This window comes from Hirundo rustica, chromosome 13 (genome assembly GCF_015227805.2).
Source record: "Hirundo rustica isolate bHirRus1 chromosome 13, bHirRus1.pri.v3, whole genome shotgun sequence".
Classification (NCBI taxonomy): domain Eukaryota; kingdom Metazoa; phylum Chordata; class Aves; order Passeriformes; family Hirundinidae; genus Hirundo; species Hirundo rustica.
The window spans coordinates 18,360,824-18,380,438 of NC_053462.1; the positions used below are offsets into that span (position 1 = coordinate 18,360,824).

Genomic DNA, 19,615 nt, shown 5'->3' on the forward strand with positions numbered 1-19,615 from the left:
ACAGTTGCTGCTACAGCTGCAGAGTTTCTGACACATTACCTTTGCTCCTCTGGGAGAGCTCATCCCTGCTCCCCCTGCTCCGAGGTTCCTGCTGCAGCCCCCTCCACCATGCAGCTTTCCTGCCATCACCGCGTGAGGGAGAGCCCCGCGGCACAGCGCCCCCTGCAGGCTTGGAGGAACCATCGCCCTGCCCCGCCCAGCCAGGAGCCAGCAGCGCCCCCTGTGGATGTGCCCGGAACTGCACCCAAGGGGAAAGTGCCAGAGCCGGGAGAAGGCTGGGACTGGGTTTGTGCTCTGCTCCTTGTTTGTGTTAACCTTGTTATACACACCAGTGAAGAACTGGGAGAAGGCTGGGACTGGGTTTGTGCTCTGCTCCTTGTTTGTGTTAACCTTGTTATACACACCAGTGAAGAACTGGGAGAAGGCTGGGACTGGGTTTGTGCTCTGCTCCTTGTTTGTGTTAACCTTGTTATACACACCAGTGAAGAACTGGGAGAAGGCTGGGACTGGGTTTGTGCTCTGCTCCTTGTTTGTGTTAACCTTGTTATACACACCAGTGAAGAACTGGGAGAAGGCTGGGACTGGGTTTGTGCTCTGCTCCTTGTTTGTTTTTACCTTGTTATACACACCAGTAAAGAACTGGGAGAAGGCTGGGACTGGGTTTGTGCTCTGCTCCTTGTTTGTGTTAACCTTGTTATACACACCAGTGAAGAACTGGGAGAAGGCTGGGACTGGGTTTGTGCTCTGCTCCTTGTTTGTTTTTACCTTGTTATACACACCAGTGAAGAACTGGGAGAAGGCTGGGACTGGGTTTGTGCTCTGCTCCTTGTTTGTGTTAACCTTGTTATACACACCAGTGAAGAACTGGGAGAAGGCTGGGACTGGGTTTGTGCTCTGCTCCTTGTTTGTTTTTACCTTGTTATACACACCAGTGAAGAACTGGGAGAAGGCTGGGACTGGGTTGGTGTTCTGCTCCTTGTTGTTTGTTTGTCTTGTTATACACACTAGTAAAGAACTGGCATTCTTTTTCCCATAGCTCTGCCTGAAAGCCCCGTAATTTCACAGTTATAATAACTCAGAGGAAAAGGGGTCATGTTCTCTGTTCCAAGGGAGGTTCCTGCCTTGCTTGGCAGGCACTGGTCTTTCAAACCAAGTCACAGTTTTAAGGCTCAGTCTTTCTCATTGCTTTCACAGAAAGTGAATTGGAACCCAGAGACAACTCATCAGGGATCAACTAAATATCGGCGGTTGTTAATCCTCTGAGGCCTGCAACTGATTTCATGCATTTTCTGTCATTGCTTCAAGTAGAGATAATCATTGCATTCTGCCATGCTGAGAGGAAGGAGTTGCGCTGAGATCAATTCTGCTGATCAATGTTCTAATACAATATTATTCTGTGGGACAATTTCAGCATTTAACATTTTCTGGTAAATGATTTCCCATTGCCTCACTCAGGGTTCAAAACAATCATTAGCACTAGTTCAAGCTGTTAATGAGGTTAAGGGAGATCCTGAATCAGCAGAGCAGAATCTGTGACCCTGGAAAGCTTTTCCCCTCCTATGCCCTCTGTCTACTCCTTCCATTTTGGTAAATTGACCAACCCTTTCCAGCAATTTGTAAGAAATACATTTTCACTTGTTAATTTTCCACTGGAACTTGATTCATCCAACCAACAAACTTAATTTGTCTGCAAATTGTGCTCTGCGTGGCACCTTCAGAAAGAGCAGCACTATCTTTTTCTAAGCAATGCAGAAATATTAACATTTACTCTTGGCATTCTCTCTGTACACAGCCTAGGAGACCTCACTCCAACCAAACCAAATGCAGTCAAAACAGGCTTTGCCTGCAGGAAGCTCCAGGTTCTTTGAGGACAGAAGTGCCAAAACTAGGAAAAGCTTTCCCCCAATCACTCCATTCTTAACTTCAGGGGATTTCTTTGTCGTTGCCTGACGAAATTAAATTCTTGACAGGTTGGGAATAGTGGAGAAGTTTGTACCTAAGATCCCTGGTCCTTCCAGCTTTCCTGCCCATCTGTGGAGCAGCAGCCAAACCTACCAGAAGAAGAGAAAGCGCAACCTGGCCTATCAAACTACCTGTGAGGGCAGCTGACACCAAACCACACCCAGCACAGAGGCAGGAATATCCACTCCTGGGTAACTCTGCCTGCAGTCTGAGCTCTCCTGGGAGTTGTGCTGGAACCGAAAATGAGCTGCCAGGTGTGAAATACAGAGCTGCAAATGAGCTAAAAGTGGTAAATCACAAACATTTCCATCACAGAAGGACTGGAGGAACACTCAGTGCCCTGCAGGTGAGGAAGGTGAGAAGTAAATGACAGCTGGACAGGTGAGAGGTGTGGCAGAACTGGGTGAAACAACTGCTGCGGGATATTTCCAGCCTCATCAGAGAAACTCCACCAGTACAGTACCACTGCTCTGCTTCATGCCACAGCCACCTCTGCTTTCCTCCTGTGACTGTAGCAATCCAAGAGACCAGGAATTTACAGTTCCAACACTGGCTGAGGAGTTGTTTGATTTAAACAGTGAGACAAGAAGCACATGGGAAAATGTCAAAGAAAATGAGCCATTATCAGAAAAAAACCCTCACACATTTATAATTGGAAACATTTATAAATGGAAATCACCTCAAAATCACAGCACTTGCACATTTTGCTACAGGTTACCCACTCAGGGCATGGAGTGAATTTCTTTGTGTACAAATTCCATCAGCCTGTGATATATTTATTTTTAAATCTGGTAGCCTTGCTACATGTCCATAGTTCTCTGATTACTGACTTGCCCTGAATTGTGGGTCTCATGCCAAGAAAATTCTATTTTCTGACAGCAAATGACACAGCTCCACTGCTGATTGATTTTCATAGGTACAGAGTGTGTGCTGTGTATTGGTGAGGATGGAGGCATCAAAATGTTGCTCCTAAAAGATCAAAAGTAGATGGATGAAGACATCTGGACTGCATGACACTTCTGGCTGCCTTTGCCAGGCAATGCAACACTTAATAAAACCAAATTACACAGATGTTCCTAGAAAACTTTTAGTCCTGTAGCAAATCAAATAAACTATTGATGCTTCCAACAAAATCTTCCTTCATTCTTATTCCAAAATTTATCAAGTCAATCTAACCACAATCCTTTCTTTGTTTCTCACCAAAACAAGAGGAACATGAACAAATTTCTAAAGGCAAACCTGTCCTTGAGGCCATGCACAGGCCCCAGAGGGCCAACACACTTCAGATTTCATTTCAAACCAAGGCCCACAATGCAAGCAGAGGTGACCCTGCTGAAATCAAGGACACACTGTGCTCTGTTTGAAGATCACGCTTGTGTATAAGCTACACTAACGTTCCTGGGGATGGAATATTTAAATGCAGACTCCTTTCTCTTTTCTCACATTTCAAAAGGAAGCACAGCAATGTGTTTCACAGCAGCTTTCTGAAAAGAACTGCAAGAAAGACAACACAGGAAACTTTTTGTGTAATGATGGAGGCTGACTCTCGTCTCAAGCAGCTCCTTTAAGCTTCCTGTCACCAACTCCAGGCTGCAGAAGTTCAGCTGATTTAGGATCAAGCCAAATTTCTGGATGTTGAATATCCAGGGAAACTTTCTATTTATGACACACAGTAAAATGCACTTTCCAGTTCCTGGGATTCACACTGTGGTCTGGAGATAGAAGATGGGAGCTGGAAACAAATTTTTTTCCCTACATTATCAGAAAGTACCATTCATAATACGGTAAATACTGCATAGCATTGGCAGTATTTGGTGAAAAGATAAATTTAGATGTTTTCAGTAATGCTTTTATAAGAAATTCTGTTTAAGCTGGACATTTGTCACAACATGACACTGTGAATGCAGGTGTGGTGACATCAGATCCGAGATCTGTACCAGAGAGCTGCTTCAGCAGAGCTCTTGTGCACAGCACCGCTGTACTTAAAAAGGTTCTATTTCTTTACCAGTCTCCTTATATCGTTTTTCATACACTTTTTTTTTTTTTAAATCAGAAAAATATTTCTTTTTTTTGACTCAGTTTACATATTTACAGTGTAAGTTTTGTGAAGCAAGACCAACTTCTAGTTTTGCACATGGATTTCTGGACATCACAGTAATAAAAGTAAATCAGAGCATTCAGAAAGGAAAAATCTTGATAAAAAGAAGGAAAGGTTTGGGGTTAGACAGATTGATTAAATAGTTCCTCTTGACTTACTGCATCAGAGAAAGTGAGGTTTCCAAAAGTGAATACCTATGTTAGAAATACTGAGCTTAAGATAAACTATTCAAAAAACGTTTTGTGATCAAATCTGCAATGGACTGAAGTTGCACGAAAAATCTCCCTTGGGAGCCTTAAAACCCCTCTATTAAAATGGAAAGTAAGTGCAACAGCACACAATGTGAAGGGGAATGCTGCAATCCTCACACAGAGAGGAAAAGGAACGTCTGTAGACACAGTTCCAAGCACACCAGGTTCTAAAGGACAGCTCCATGGCTGCTTAGAAGAGCTCTGTCCCTGATTAGCTTTTTGACACCTGATTAATCCCCTTCCCTGTACTAAGTATCGAGTGTTAACAGATGCTTTTCCAGCCGACATCATCTTCTTTCACTCAGAACAATCAAGGAACCAGAAATGAAAACCGATTTGCCAACCGACTCTATTGCAAATATAAGATTTCCCTAGTGTGCCCTCTGGGCACCTTTAGTTCACTCCCATTACCCATTGTGCCCTCCCACACTCTTTTGTTTCCCTCCTCCCATGAAGAATTTCCCTTCACTGTCAGCAACTTCAGCTGCCAGAGGGCAGGGCTGGATGGGATATCGGGAAGGAATTGTTCCCTGGGAGGGTGAAGGCCCTGGCAGAGAAGGTGTGGTTGCCCCTGGACCCCTGGAACGTCCAAGGCCAGGTTGGACATTGGGGCTGGGAGCAGCCTGGGACAGTGGAAGGTGTCCCTGCCCATGGAATGGGATGGGATTTAAGGTCCAATCCAACCCAAAGCATTCCAGGACTCCATGAACTCACTCTGCAGATCATTTCTTACTGTGGCAGGTTAACACCACTCAGAAATGGTGCACAGCCACAATTCTCACCCAAGGTGATGGGAATTGCAGCACTCACTCTGTTTGATATCCAGGCTCCTGCTGCAAAGTTGTAGGTTCAATAGGAAGAAATTACTTCTTTTCCAAAGTCTCAGAGTGATTTTCTGCACAATTTGGCATCTTAATATTTTTACATTTTGGTCTAAATGATTTATGCTTCAGAGTTGTATTTTGTATTTTAACATAAGTGGTTGCTTTCTACAAATTTTCAAGACTTCTTCCATAACAGAGCACTGTCAGTTTGCATTAAGCTCCAAAGTAACTGCCTTTTTTTCATAGTCTCCATCAGAGATGGATGCAGCTGCAAAAAATCCATGGAATAATATATCTTTATCCTACTATGAGATGTGGAATACGTGCCACAGAACCCAGAGTTAACTGGGAACAAAGAGAATGACAACTTCTTTAAATTCTCACCCAGCAAAACCACACCCAGGAATTACCCAGGGTTTAAGAAACCAACATCAATGAACACAAGTAGACTGATAGAATCATAGAATCCCAGAAGCTCAGGGCTGGAAAGGACCCACAAAGATCATTGAATTCCAGCTCCTGGCCCTGCACAGGATCACACCATGTGCCTGGAACGGTATTTCTTGTGTCAGGCTCACGTGGTATTCCCCGTGTGAGCGCCATTGGAATTGTTCAGAGGCACCGCTAAAAGGATGGAATAATTACAGACAGGCGTTCCAAAAGTTCACATAAAAGAAATGCACATGATGTACAGGAAGATGCTGAAAGCACTGTATAATCTGGGCCAAATCCCATCTGCCAAATGCTTGCAGCCACTCTCATTCCTGTGCTGGAGGAGATGGGGAGTAGCTGAGCTGTAAGTAAGTCCACCCTGGTAGCCAAATGCCTCCTCCTGCTTGCCCAGGTTGCTGTATTTAGGGCTGTTGCTATAAAAGGCTGGGAGAGCAGAGGGTGGCAGGAGCAAGGCTCACAAAGCCTCAGCCAGCCCAGACAACTGCCAGCACCAGCTCGTCCTTCCCAACGCTCTGAAGAGAGACAAAAACACTCGAAAAGAGCTGCTCACTCCAGCTTCCAAAGTGCTCCCCTGCCACTACTGAAACCAAGAGGTGGAAAGACCAAGAAAAACCATGAGCAGATTTCCTGAGGATCCTGTTCTGAGTGGTTTGTTATCTGCAGCGTGGCAGGCTGCACTGGGCTGGCTGGGATGGGGTTAACTCCTCTCGGCTCGGATCATGCTGTGGTTTAGCTTGGTGACCAAACCAACGCTGACGTTTCAGCTACTGCTGGACTGTGCTGGCACAGCACCGAGGCTTTCTCTGCTCCCTGGATCGTTCACATTCGTTTATCTCCATCCACGAGTTCTCTTTCTCTGACTCTTCTCTCCTCTTCTCCCATCCCACCTGAGAAAGGGAATGGGAGCGGCTGCGAGGATCAGTGAGGGAGAAGGCACTGGGTTAACCCACACCCCTGAAATGTCATCATGTGTTATCATAAGTTATTCATGTGTTATCATAAGTTATTCATGTGTTATCACATGTTATCACATTATTCATGTGCTATCACATGTTAAAATATGTAATGTGTTACTGTACCTTATCACATTATCATGTGTGTTGTTATTCACATGTTATTGAGTGTTATCATATGTTATTCATTATCACATTATTCATATGTTATTACATGTTAACATGTGTTAATATGTTTCTGTATGCTATCACACGTTATCATGTGTGTTACCATGTGATTCACATGCTATCATGTGTTATCCTATGCTACCATGTGTTCTCCTGTGTCCTCATTCTGTTGCAGCACTTCAGCCATTCTTGCAGTGTCGGTGATTCAGTTTTAATTACACTTTCAGTCCATGGGTGCCTAAGAAGAAGGGAGGGGCACTGACACCTGGCAGGAGGTTGCAGTAGCGCTTTTTTTGTGGGCAAGAAGGATTCTGCCTGATAATGGTCCCCCACATCTGCCTGGTCGCTTCCCAGACATCCAGAGTTTGTGTGGAAACTGCTCAGGGAAGGTCACAGCCAGAGGAATACAGAAAGAAAGCAGGAAGAGATGCTATCTCAGATTTTCCATGTGCATCAGGAGCTCTTTTTTAAGGCCATCTCCATTTAGGTAACTTCTTTTCCTCTCTCTGCCTTTCCTTCCTTTTCTCCTAGGCTTTAAAACTTCTCCAGAGCACAAGAGAAATCTATTAATGGGAGAAGAATGTAAAGAAGTGATCAAGAAATCAACTTGTAGGTTGGTACAAGCTGACCTTTAAGGTCCTTTTCAACCCAAACCATTCTGTGATTCCATTTTCAATCTTAAACCTGTTCCATTTCACACATTTGTCTTCTTCCTGAGCCTATTGATTTCCATAAATTAACCTGCCTCACCACACACCTGGACTACTCATGAACTGCAAACTGTTTTGGAAGGGAAAATCTTCTGGAAATTTGTCTTCATAATTCCATAAGTAGCGAATGCTGTGTGCGTCCACATCCTCAGAGGCAGTCCATCCATCCCTGGGATGCACAGGACTCCGCTTTCACTCTGTGCAAGTGCTTGGATCCCAGCAGCAGGGGAGGGTTGGGTCACAAGGCCATCACGGGATAGCCCCGGTCCCTCCAGGCCAAGCGGGACCATGCAGGCTGCCCTGAGCCCTCTGAGGTGAACCCAGCAGGAGCAGGATTTGAAAGGGCATCCAGACACATCCTGGTGGATCTGTGCTGGCTTAGAGCAGCTGGGGACCAGCCTGACTTTGCTAAAAGAGGGCAAATTAATGAACTAAACTTTGCATGGCTCTTCCTTTGAACTCAACAATGAATCACATCTATGACTCTTGTGCTTTTTCCTGATCCTGCTGAAGCTCCCAGCCATCCAGGCATTAGCATGAGCACCACGAGGAGCTCTGGATCCAGTGCCTCCTTCTGTGTCTGCAATCCCAGAGTGCTTTTGTACTGACCCAACAGAGACTGCCAAAGCAGCCAAAAAGCTTTTTCTGCCACACTAGCAACAGTCTAAATCTTTTCCCAACCATAATGCCTGCATAATTTTTCCTCTAATATTTATTAAGCCCCTTGAGACATTATATAGCTTCAGCATTCCCTTCTTTTTAACTTCATGCTATTTTCATTCCTTTATATGAGCATTCTGTTTCTCCTTCTCCTGCACTGCTTCCAGAAGCCCTTCCCTTATTTCATTACTGCTCCCACCAGCATCTTTGCAAATCCCTCAGCATCCAGAGGCTGAGTGCAAACATAAAATGATGGATGGGAGATGAGAACTGACCTTTCCACCTCCCCATCCAGGGGATCTCTCCAGTGTCTTTAGGCTAAAGAGGAACCCACTGGCTTCATTGGTGTCACCAGCTGAACTGCCCTGCTTTCAGGGCTGATGTCCCTGTGCCCTCACACTCCTGTGTCCCAAGAGGTCCTGAATGAACAAGCAAAGGTCCATTTCCTCTCAGTTTCCCTTCAGATGGGAACAAAGGATTCAAATAATTTTCCCTGCGTTCTTCACTGGGAAAAGATGTATGGAGTCATCTCCAATGCATATAAAGGGAGAAATTTCAAAGTGTCTCCTACTGTCATTTCAATTCTATAATTAATAACTATGTGCAGAAAGGCCTTCTACACCATTTTCTCGCTGTCACACATCCCAAATCAGACAGAGAAAAAGAATGTCCCCTGATAGGAAGTATCTATGTCCTTCTATAGCATTTCCCCTAATTTAGGTTGCATTATTGATGTACAGAACTCTGTACTTGAATAATGTAACAGCAAGGCTCTCACGGAAAGCGCCAGCACTGGCTTTAAAGTGTGTCTACAAAGATAACAAAAACGTATTTTAAAAGTCCAGCAGCTTTCAAACAATATATTCTCAAGTTACAGGAATGCTCACCACAAGGAATTTAAATTTGAGGTGAGAAGCTGGGGGGGCAACATTTCTTCTAAAATGCTAATGAGCTACTGCCTCACAAAGAGAAAAAAAATCAACAAATCTGACGTATGAACAAACATTATGAACATTCAGGAGGTTTAAGGTGCTGATTCAACGTTTTCTAGGAGTGTCCAACCTTTGCACCGATCACACAAAGCCACATTCTTTTTCTTCTCATCATGAGCACACTCGACTGTGGCGTCGGTGTGCTGCTGGAACATATGCGTGGAATTGCAGGGCCTGTAATTCATCCAGATGGCAGGAAGCTCTGGAATTGTTACTCCTATGCTACAGATGTTTAACAAACCAACCATATGGCTCCAATAAGGCAGCCTTGTCAAAGAATGCAAAAACTGCACTAGACACAGAGCCCTGAGAGTGGCAACGTGGTCCTGAGGTGGGAGCGTTCATATGGCTGCGCTGTAAATGCACACATCACAAATTGGCGTGGTTATTGCAATTAAAGAATTTATGAAACGTTATTTAAACTCCTGAAAACAATCAGGCCTCGTATTTGCATAATTTCCCCAAGTCATCTATTAAAAGAATGTTCTTCATTTGTTTATGTAATTCATTAAGGGCATCAAACAAAGGTGAGTTGAAAAGCTGGGGAAATAAATACATGTAAATGCAATAATGTCCCCAACCTCTGGCCTGAGGGATACACCACTGTAGGTAAAAACTGAGATTCAACCAGCGAGACCAACAATTCCTCCAGAAAAAGATTTGTCAAAGTCAGAGAGCCCTGCTGATGCTTGTGACAACTATAATGTGGAAAGCTGAATGTTGAGAAACAATCTGAGATCAATAATATCTTGGCCAAGAAAGGAAAGCACCATGAAATGGTCAATCTATAACTCTACTGAATTTTGGCAGGTTTGAAAGACAGATAAATGGCAGCAAATCAGATTGTTAAATCACTAATCCTGTCATTATTACATCCTGTCACATTGCATAGATTTAGACATTAGAAAAAGACTGTAAGGTAGGAGAGTGAAGAAAACACTTAAAAGCTCAACTCAATCTGTGAAGAAAAGGTGAATTCCCAGTTTTTTGTTTCATGGTTGGTGCTTTTCTGCCCAAAAGTCAGCTGGCAGTAGCTGCTGCTCAGAGTCCCATCTGCCTTCCCTCTGATGTCAGGTCTGTGACCCTTTGTTCCCCACAAGAAGCGTCTCCTCTGTACAGATCTGTTGTGCAAGAATAAGATTAAAATGGACAGACCGAACAAAGCGTTGGTCTCTCAGACAAAAATGCATCCATTTAGCACACAGGGCATCTTTCCACCTGACATATTTTTAAAGGGAACTATTCAATTACCATCTCCTCGCAAGCTAAAGAGCACAAAAGAGTCATGTAATATTCTTTTTCTCTCTCTCTCTTTTTTTTTTTTTTTTTTTTTTTTTTTTTTTTTTTTTTTTTTTTTTTTTTTTTTTTTGAGCAGCAAAGTATTCCGAGCTGCTTTATCTACCACAGATACTAATCTAGGCAATACCATTTTAAAACATCCTTACAAAAACCTTGAAGGGCAGTTGAACCCTGTGGTTGTTTAAAAAAAGATTTTCTGCAGTTTATGCATTTGCTCTGCCAAAAGCTTACCTTAGCATACAAAGTACAGTAAATCATAGCTGCTCTGATTTACTGCCCAGACTGTGCTGTTTGTTTTCAGGGACAGCTCAGGGAAAAGCTCTGTCAAGTGTGAGAACATTCAGAGATGGGGAATCGTTTTGCAAAGCTCCCACAATGGTAACAACGCTGCTAAGATATCAGTGAAGGGGGGAAAAAAGGCAGATGTGCATTTGCAGCATTTTTCAGGGGGGTGTTTTTTGAATACCACTGCAACCCCAAAATATTTCAAGCCCTTTGGAGGCAAAAAGACAATTTCATACGCCAAAACTGTTTAGCCTAAGCATTAATGGGCTGGGCAGTTGTATAATTTACCAGACAACCAGTTAAATTGTTGCACCTTGTGCCTGAATTCCACATTTTATGGGGCAGCAGCACATATAGACGCCAAAAAGGCAAAGAAGACATGAAGGTCTGGATCAACACGATGATTTAAAACTGAGGGTAGATTTTATTGGACTTAATCTATTTAGTAAACCCCAACAGGAGGACATAGATAAAACCATGTATCTGACATCCTTTTAAAAGTTAGTAAATGAGAAGGGAAAAGATCAAAACTGGAGCTGAAAGCCTTCACTTCTGCTTTAAAATCCAAGAAACAGTCATTAACAGAGATTTAAACTCAGCCCTCTCTAGTCTAAACATGTCACTGTTAATTACAAAGCTATTTAACTTTTGCAAGAAATAAAGACTGCTATTAATGAAAGAAGAACCAATTAGCCTTTAATCTACACACTGTTTTTTAATCAAACTTTCTTTTGATCATCAGACTCACTGCAGGATGTATCCCTCCTCCCCACGCTGTAGTGGCTTCCATGATTGCTAATGGAATGGATTTTAGAGGGCTGGCTGAGCGGGGAGAACCCTCTCTGCAGGGCTGGAGCTTCCCTCCCTTCCCGAGGGACAGCTCAGGAAAGCAGAATTTTGTGCCCTGACCACTCTTGAAGGTGCTGCCTTTGGAGGAGAAGCACCGAATGTGTCCAGAGGAACGTGGGACAGGAGCACTGGACAAGCTCGTTAGGAAACAGCAAAAAAAAATACCAGTTTAAAGAGAAGTAACAAATGGGATGGAAAAAGGCAAAAGCAGAGAAGTGCCTCCAGGAATGAAAATGGAATTCACCACTGACTGCAAAGAATGATGAATGAGAGAATTTGCTTGTTGGCACAGGAACATATTGTGGAAAAACAAAACAAAACAAAACAAATGGGATCAGGGCTTGATGTGTTACAAACAAAAGACACAAAAAGGATCCCATTAGCCAAATATTGTGCCTCCAAGCTGTTGCTTGAGGGCTTGGAGAATTTCAAGGAGGTTTTCTGTTTGGTTTTGGTTTTTTGGTTTTTTTTGGTTTTTTTGCTGTGTGGCTACTCGTAGTAGCAAAATAATAAGTCCAAGCATCTGGAATCCATCATGATGGAGAACTTCTTCCCTGACATCATTTCCCTCTCGGCTGCTGTTGCTGCTCCGATCTCCGGGAAGGACGGAGAGCAGATGTCCCTGAGCACACACCAGGCTGATAATGAAATACAAGAACCTGACTGCTGCACATGTAAACAGCAGAGAGAGTGTAACCATTATCTTGCTCTGTGTCAAACACAGGCTCTTGGCCTGACCAGATACCTGCTGCCTGCTCTGCATTAGCAAAATTTCAGTGGATGCTGTTCTTTCTCCACCACAGAAAGATAAAATTTGCCTGGCAGCAGCAGAACACTGAGTATTAAAACTAACAAAAAAAACCCCAAACCACAAAAAACTTCTAAACAAATGTTAATATCCTCCAAGAATCAGAAAGTCTGGGGAGATTTATTGTTGGGACAGCATGGCAATTTAAAAAAAAAAATTAAAAATAAAAAAATCAATAGATTGCGAGGAGAAAAGTGATAATAAATATGCTCTGTGCCAGACAGGATTCTGAGTCATGAAATTCAGGACTGTAATAAAAGCGTGTGGAACAACTGCTGACATGGTATTGACACCTGAGATATTTGAAGGTAGGTACGTACTTACCATAGGAAGGATTCCAGCAAAGACAAGGGGTTGCAATAAATGTTTCTCAGGACTTGGCTAACAGCATTTTGCACTTCAAAAGATCAAATTATTAGACTTTCTGTAAAATAATTCTAATGCCTTATCTCAAAGGGCTGGTGATTTTTCACAGTCCAAACGCCTCTAATGAAACTGTTTGGCGTAAAGGTCATTGAAAATGGGATCGGGGTCCATTCATGGTTTTCAGCTGCTCGTGTATTACAATGTGAGTCCAACACAGAAACTCAGACAAAAACATGAACAGAGCTAAAAGGAAATAGCTGTAAAACACAGCACCAAGATATTTGAAGTTAGCTGGAGAATTGTATCATTTTCACATTTATTCCGTGCCATTATAAACCTGTTAATAAAATCTGGATTCTGATGCTGATCAAAACCTCTTTGTGTTTTCCTTGTGTCATAATCTCACGACACAAGGCCTAGATGAGAGATCCCATCTCCACCCTCCTTTCGAGCACATGCAGAACACTCAGAAAGCTGCAATACTGAAAACATGTGACACTAATGTACGGGGTATTTTTAATTAACGAGGCACTTAGGCATTGTTGAAAGATCCATTTTGATTTTTGTCCCCCCTCATATTGACCTAAAACACTCCAGAGCTCAGTACTTATTTATACAGCGCAGTTGCGAGAAAGTTCTTCTGACATTTGAGAAGCTTTAAAAAGTTAAATTGTTGAGGGGAACCATTGTGAAAAAAAAAAAAAAAAAGAGATTTTAACTCATTTAACTCTTGAAGTAAGAACTTTCAAAGGTAAGAGGCAGAACCTTTACACTGCTGCTTGAATTACGTGGTAGTTTATTCCCGAATGTTCTCAGCTCCCCAAATTCCTCAGCACTGGTGAATACTTGCATTAATTACTCCCCAAAGTAAGCTCTGATTCACACGAAGGAACTTCATCCCCTCCCCAACGACTCCAGCCACATTTTCCCTACTAACTTGAGCTGCCCATCCCCGAAACACCCCGAAATGTTCTGCACCCTCAGTTCCTCCAGCTGACCTCCCTGAGAACCAACCCCTAACGCAGCCCATCTTTACTTTCCCTGCAGCTGCTCCAAGTCCCGCTGTGGCCGTGCCACGTGTACGTACGTATGCAGTAGTCTCCACTCTCGTAGTAGCCGGGGCAGCACTGGGAGCGTCGGCGGTACATCGTGCGCAGCCCCCTGCGGTACGCGGTCTTGTAGCTGATCCTGCAGCACGAGACACAAAAACCGTCGGGCGCTGTTGCAAATCCGTGCCTCCCGCTGCGATATTTGGGTTACCTTACGCTGAGGGCAGCGCTCGAGAATTATTTTTAAACGCGGGAAAGGTTTTTTGATAATAAAAGCTGCAATGAGGAAGGAATCGATGCTGGTTTTGAAGATTGAGATATGACTTGTGTGATAAACACAGTGACAGTCACTGGAGCTCTTCCCGGGGCAGCTGCTGTCTTAAAGCGTTTTCCCGGTCCTGCTGCAAGGGCAAGGAGTTTCTTCAAGAATAAATGATTTATTTTTGCACATCAGCAAGGTCAGATCTCATCAATGGAAGGAACAGAGTTTTGTGCAGACCACTGCGTCAGCTGCTACACAAAAACCTTCCCACAGTGGCAACTGCTCTCAAGACACAATTGAGGAGCTCACCCCGAGTGATTTGTCCCTGCTTGCTAACCCTTCCAAGGCACTCACACCTTGCAAAGTGTCATTATAGTTCCAGCCCAGAATTTAAAGCCTGTTTTCCCCACCACAATACTGTAGGCCACAGAAATTAAGAGGTGTTTAGCATTCTGAAGCATTCCTACATTTATTCATTGCATTAGCAAGGATACCACATAAGAAAGGTAATATTTAACTACATATTTTACAGCAAACATTTCAAAACAGCTTTGCTAGTTTATGGAAATTACCTCAATTGAACAAATTCTATTGTCCTTCATGTTAGATAAACTGATCGAATTTACTCTGCTGCATTCCAATCTATACAATATTCCAGAAAGCTCTGCAGCTCTGTTCTCTTCCAGACACGGTGACCCAGGAGCTAAGAAGCCAAGTGCCACAGTCCCACAGGGAAGGCGCTGAACAGCCAACTTGCAACTGAATGAGTGAGAGCTGAGACACAAATTGGCTTCTAAACCCTTGAAAGATTGAGAATATTTGTGGGTATTTATTAGGATACTTTGGAAGCAGAATGAATGTAACAGCAATATCCTGCAGCCTGGGAAAAATTAACTCTTCGGTGCAAGTTTTCATTCAGTCCTAGAAATGGACTCATTCATTTTACCTGATTTTCAGTGCAGATTTGGGGGCACTAATTCTAACACAGCTCCATTTCTAATTATCACTAGTCCTCAAATGCCTGATTATTCACAATTTAGGAGGTGCATGGACTTCCTTTTCCAAACCTGGACCTGTACCAATCACTTGGAAAAGCGAGTTGGTCCCGTCTGGTCAGGCAATAAACACTTCCAACCCCATGGCAGGGCCAGAGGAAGGATACACACTCCTGGATGGCCCCATGAGGGACTGACTGTCACTTATCTCACTCAAACTTCAGGCAAAAATTGAGATCAGGGTCCATTCATGGTTTTCAGCTGCTCTTGTATCATAATAGGAACTCAGATAAAAATATCAACAGAGCTAAAAGGAAATAGCTGTAAAGCACAGCACTGAGATATTTGAAGTTAGCTGGATGATTGTATCATTTTCACATTTATTCCATGGCATTATGAACCTGTTAATAAAATTTGGATTCTGATGCTGATCAAAACCTCTTTGTGCTTTTCTTGTGTCATAATCTCACGACACAACTATCCAACACTAACCATCACTTACCTCACTCACACTTCAGGCAAAAATCTCTGTATTTCTGTTCAATGCCTGGAATTCCAAACCCCCCACCCCAAAACACATCCTTGTGCACATGTCTACATTGCAGCACCATTTGGATAAACCAGAGGTGTGTGAGGAGGCGAAAAGGCAGAGGGAAGCTCAGGTTTCAGGGGATTGGCTCTTACCTGTGCCTGGTGCACTTGAACCAGTTGAGGATGTCTGTGCATCGTGTGTAATAGATCTGGTCAAAGGGATGAGCGTAAGATTCCTGCACGGTCACGGCGTAGCTGCGAGGGGACAAGGAGGGAGGTGAGAGCCTGCTTGGGGCCACGTGAAAGGCTGCAGTTCCCTGTGTCTGCTGCTCATGGAACTCCAGTGTGAAACACATTCACATTGAGAATCTTAGAAACTTTGGGTATTTAGCAAAGAGCAGGGCTTCCTTTAGCTAGACCTGTTCCTGAAAAGTTTGGAAATGCTTGGCTCTGTGACTGTTGTAGGCATAGAGATATCACTGTTAGCAATAGGAAAAAAAAAAAAATTACTAAAAGTCGTGGAAATTTAGAAGGTGAATGGATACGGACAAAACCTGGGCAATTTGATGAGAAATCACAGAGCTCCAACAGCAGCAAGAACTGAGCAATCTTCCCAAAACACCACCCAGCCACGCAGCAGGTTCTGTGTTCATTATTGTTTGGGCCTCTCACGTGATTCAGGAGCACAAATCTCCTGTTGGGTCAGTCATGGCAGAGCACAGCCCACAGCAGTGTGTGCACTGCTCAAGGGGCTCCTCCCTCAGGTGCTGATCTGGACACAGGCCCCACTTTGTCAGAACAATGCACAAATTGGAGAATTATTTGTAGAACAATACACAAATCACCCTAGGCAGGTCAAGACCCAGGAGTTAGAACCTCTAGGTCACTCATTATATCGATTGTCTTAATTCTGCAGCTGATTTCCCTCTCATCAGCAGGGCTGCAGATGTGATTAAGCCCTGGGAGATTGCACCCACAAGGCAATACCAAGATATTTGCTTGGAGGGGCTGACTGGCTTGAAATCGAAGATTGAGCTGCTCCTGCCCTGCTTGTCCTGTCCCTTCTAGACAAGCCAAGGTTCCCCTGGATGCTGCTTTGCCTTCTGCCACTGCAGGGTTTGACAATAATGTTTTTATTTCTGCTAACGCCAAAATATAAAACATTTACATTGCTCATTACTAATGGAAGACAGTAACACTTGCAAATCTCAATTATTATTTTATGATGCCGTTTATTATCCAGCAATAGCCCTAACAATCTTTTCCCTTTGATTTATTAACATCTAACTAACAAAGTCATCTTGTTCAGTACAACCAATCAATTTTGGTATTTAATTTTTGTTTCTCCTTGATTGGGTCTCTAGGTTGCTGACTTTCTTCAGACAAAATCAATATTTTATTCCTGTGCTCTGAATGCACTTCCAGCACGCAGACTGCAAAATCCTTTCCTTGTACAGTCTTTCCTTTGAAGTTGCATCATCTACAAGGAGTTAATTCTCTAATTGAGGCCTCAAAACACAGTCATCAAATACGATTCTATTTTTACCTTTTTCAGTGGTGTGTTTTGCTGAAGCGTACAGCAATTCAGATTTGTGAGGAATCGAACCAGAACTGGAAATGTGGCAAGTCAAACTGAGAAGTACAGGACCTTTAGCCTCTGCAAACAGCCTCTGCGTGAGTGTGAACCCCATCAAAGGCTGTGGCTTTCTCTGTGCCCACAGGCCTGCTCAGATCCACTTTTAGGACCAGGGCACTGGAACAATAGAGAGAACAAGAAATTCCAAGGCCTTTCATGTTCAGTGCTTTCGTTCGCTCTTTGATGCCGACACGAATTTGGCAGGAAGAGCCCCAAAGTTCAGGCCAGACAAAACCAGCCTGGATGTTGCAGCAGGAAGGGCTTCAAAGTTTCTTGCTGGACAACAAGCAGAGAAAAGCAGGACAGAAGAAGGCCAGCATTTCTGTGGGTCTCTCCATGATAAATGCAAACATTTCAGTGCACTCCTGTAGCTCCCCCAAAGGGCACAGGGGGATGTGGTCAATAGCTGTAGCCTTAGAACCAATTTCTTGGCATGATAAAAACCCTCCAAGGCACTCAAAAGTGTTATTTCTGTAAAGCAAATCTGTGCTCTTGTCTGAGACCTGGCGGTATTTAGCAAATTATGGCCCTCAGCTTGCCTTTTAAATGTAAAAATCTGAAATGGATGGTAAAAAAATAAAAACTGGCAAGTTACACATTACCTTTCCCAGTGACTACAAACATTTGGATCATCTGGATTTAGGGACAGAGTAGTTCTGAGCAGAAAAGTCAGAATAAGGCCTCGCAGAACCCACTGGAACAGTACATGTGCCACCATTGTTGTACCTAGATAAAGAGAAGAAAGTAGAGCCATTAAAAACAATTTTGAAGAAAATATCCTTCTAGGCCTTTTCCTCCTTACTTTTGTGCAAATCCAAACACTGTGGAGCTATTCAGAAACTGAAATACTTGAAAAAGCAATCAACTAAACAGTAAAATGCTTTAAAAGTTCAAATGCACTCTAAAAGGAATTTATACATTTAAACCTAATAAAACCAAGGGATTTGATGATTAAGCCACCCAAGATATTGATAGCCCAAACGATTCTTCCAAAGAACATTTCTGATACTGATTATTTTTATGATAAGCTGTCTGTACTGACAAATAAATCACCGAGGTATTAAAGCAATCTATTCTTCCATCCGCCAACAGGCAAGTGGGAGAATACCCAAATGCCCCCTTTGATTTATTTAAATGGGGTTTACAGGTGTCAATATGGGCTGGATGTGAGACTCGTGCTTATTGCAAGATGGAAGGAAAATCAATGCCCTCCTCAAGCCTTGGATGGGGAAGCACTGAGAATTACAGAGGTCACAGCATTGGGGAACATTACACACAACAGGAAATAAAAATATTTGCATTGAAGCTGGACAGAGGTTGTACAAAATTTACTGGGTGTATTTATCTTATGAATATCATCATCTTCCTGTTCATCTGTTAAATGTCTGGGACTTTGAAACCAAAGTTGTGGTGTTGGCCTAGAAGTCTCCAATGACACCAATCAAAAATTCAATATAGATAGAAAATAAAATCACTTTTTTTTTTTTTTTTTTTTGGTAACAGCATTAGAGGTGTTAATCTGTAAAACGTTATGTCAGGAAAAAGTATTTTTAAATATCCATTCCAGGCATTTACACGGACACATAATTCACCATTCAAATCAGAAGTCCTAGAAATTATTCCTGGCAACAAGATTGTCCTAAAAATAGGTTGAATCTTCATATGATCATCAAAAAAACACATGGCTCATTGCCTCAGGGTCCAGAACAGCAAAGAGATGTTAAGAGGTTTGCTCTGCAGGGCCCTGATATAGAGCCCAGCATAAAGGAGCCATCACAAAGCAGAATGAAGAGCCAGGAAAACAGCTCAGAAATTACCTCCTGACCCAGAGCCTTCTTAGCCAGCTCAAGGACACCCATTGCCTTTAGCGGATTCAAGTCACAATCCCAATGGGAGCAGTAGCTCATCTTTTAAATTATTCCTAGAGCGCCGCTAAACCCAAAGATAGGTCTTAAGCCATGTAAGTCATATTAATGTTAATTAACATGATTTAATGCTAATGTTCCTCATGAAATGGGTTTAAGTCAAGGAGTGACCATTTTTTCCCTGTGGGCTTTTCCAAAGTCCCACAGCAACAATGCAAAAGCTTAGTCTGGAAATCCAGAGGGCTGACGAGGCAAGGACGTATTTATGGAAAAGCCTATCCTTGTCCTGGGAACTGCTCCTCATGGAGGAAAAGTGTCTGGAAGGGCTGAGCTGCCAAAAGTGCCAATGTTCAAACATTCAGAGCCGTGGGGGAGCAGAGCTGAACGTTCCCTGAGCGCAGCGTGGACAATGGATGTGAACAACCCAAGGATGAGGCTCCACAAACTGGCGGCCCTTTAACCCAAATCCCTCCCAAAAATTCCTTTCACTGTGACACTGGGGACAAGAGTTTCTTGGCACTGTATTTCCAGGTTGTAATTTACCCTCCTTCTTCATCCTCTGCACCTTTGGGACACGGTAGGGCTGGGCAAACGGGGCT

The 19,615-nt window shown here is 43.2% G+C and overlaps 1 protein-coding gene and 1 long non-coding RNA gene across 10 annotated transcripts in view; one reads left to right on the forward strand and one right to left on the reverse strand.

Annotated features, from left to right (window-relative positions):
• The window catches only part of MEGF11 (multiple EGF like domains 11), a 261,527-nt gene that overhangs the window by 179,488 nt on the left and 62,424 nt on the right, over positions 1 to 19,615 (reverse strand). For all 9 annotated transcript variants that reach the window (XR_009208315.1, XR_009208314.1, XM_040077847.2 and 6 more), the window contains 3 exons: positions 17,754 to 17,877; positions 15,669 to 15,770; positions 13,766 to 13,866 (listed from right to left, as the gene is read on the reverse strand). Coding sequence is in view for 7 of the 9 variants with exons in the window: in XM_040077847.2 (XP_039933781.1) it covers positions 13,766 to 13,866; positions 15,669 to 15,770; positions 17,754 to 17,869 (319 nt within the window). In the remaining 2 variants the exon portion in view is untranslated. The remainder of the gene's footprint in view (positions 1 to 13,765; positions 13,867 to 15,668; positions 15,771 to 17,753; positions 17,878 to 19,615) is intronic.
• LOC120759005 (uncharacterized) lies at positions 805 to 3,380 on the forward strand. The gene is made up of 3 exons (XR_005703098.1): positions 805 to 885; positions 1,195 to 1,427; positions 1,971 to 3,380. It is a non-coding gene; the product is annotated as an uncharacterized LOC120759005 (long non-coding RNA).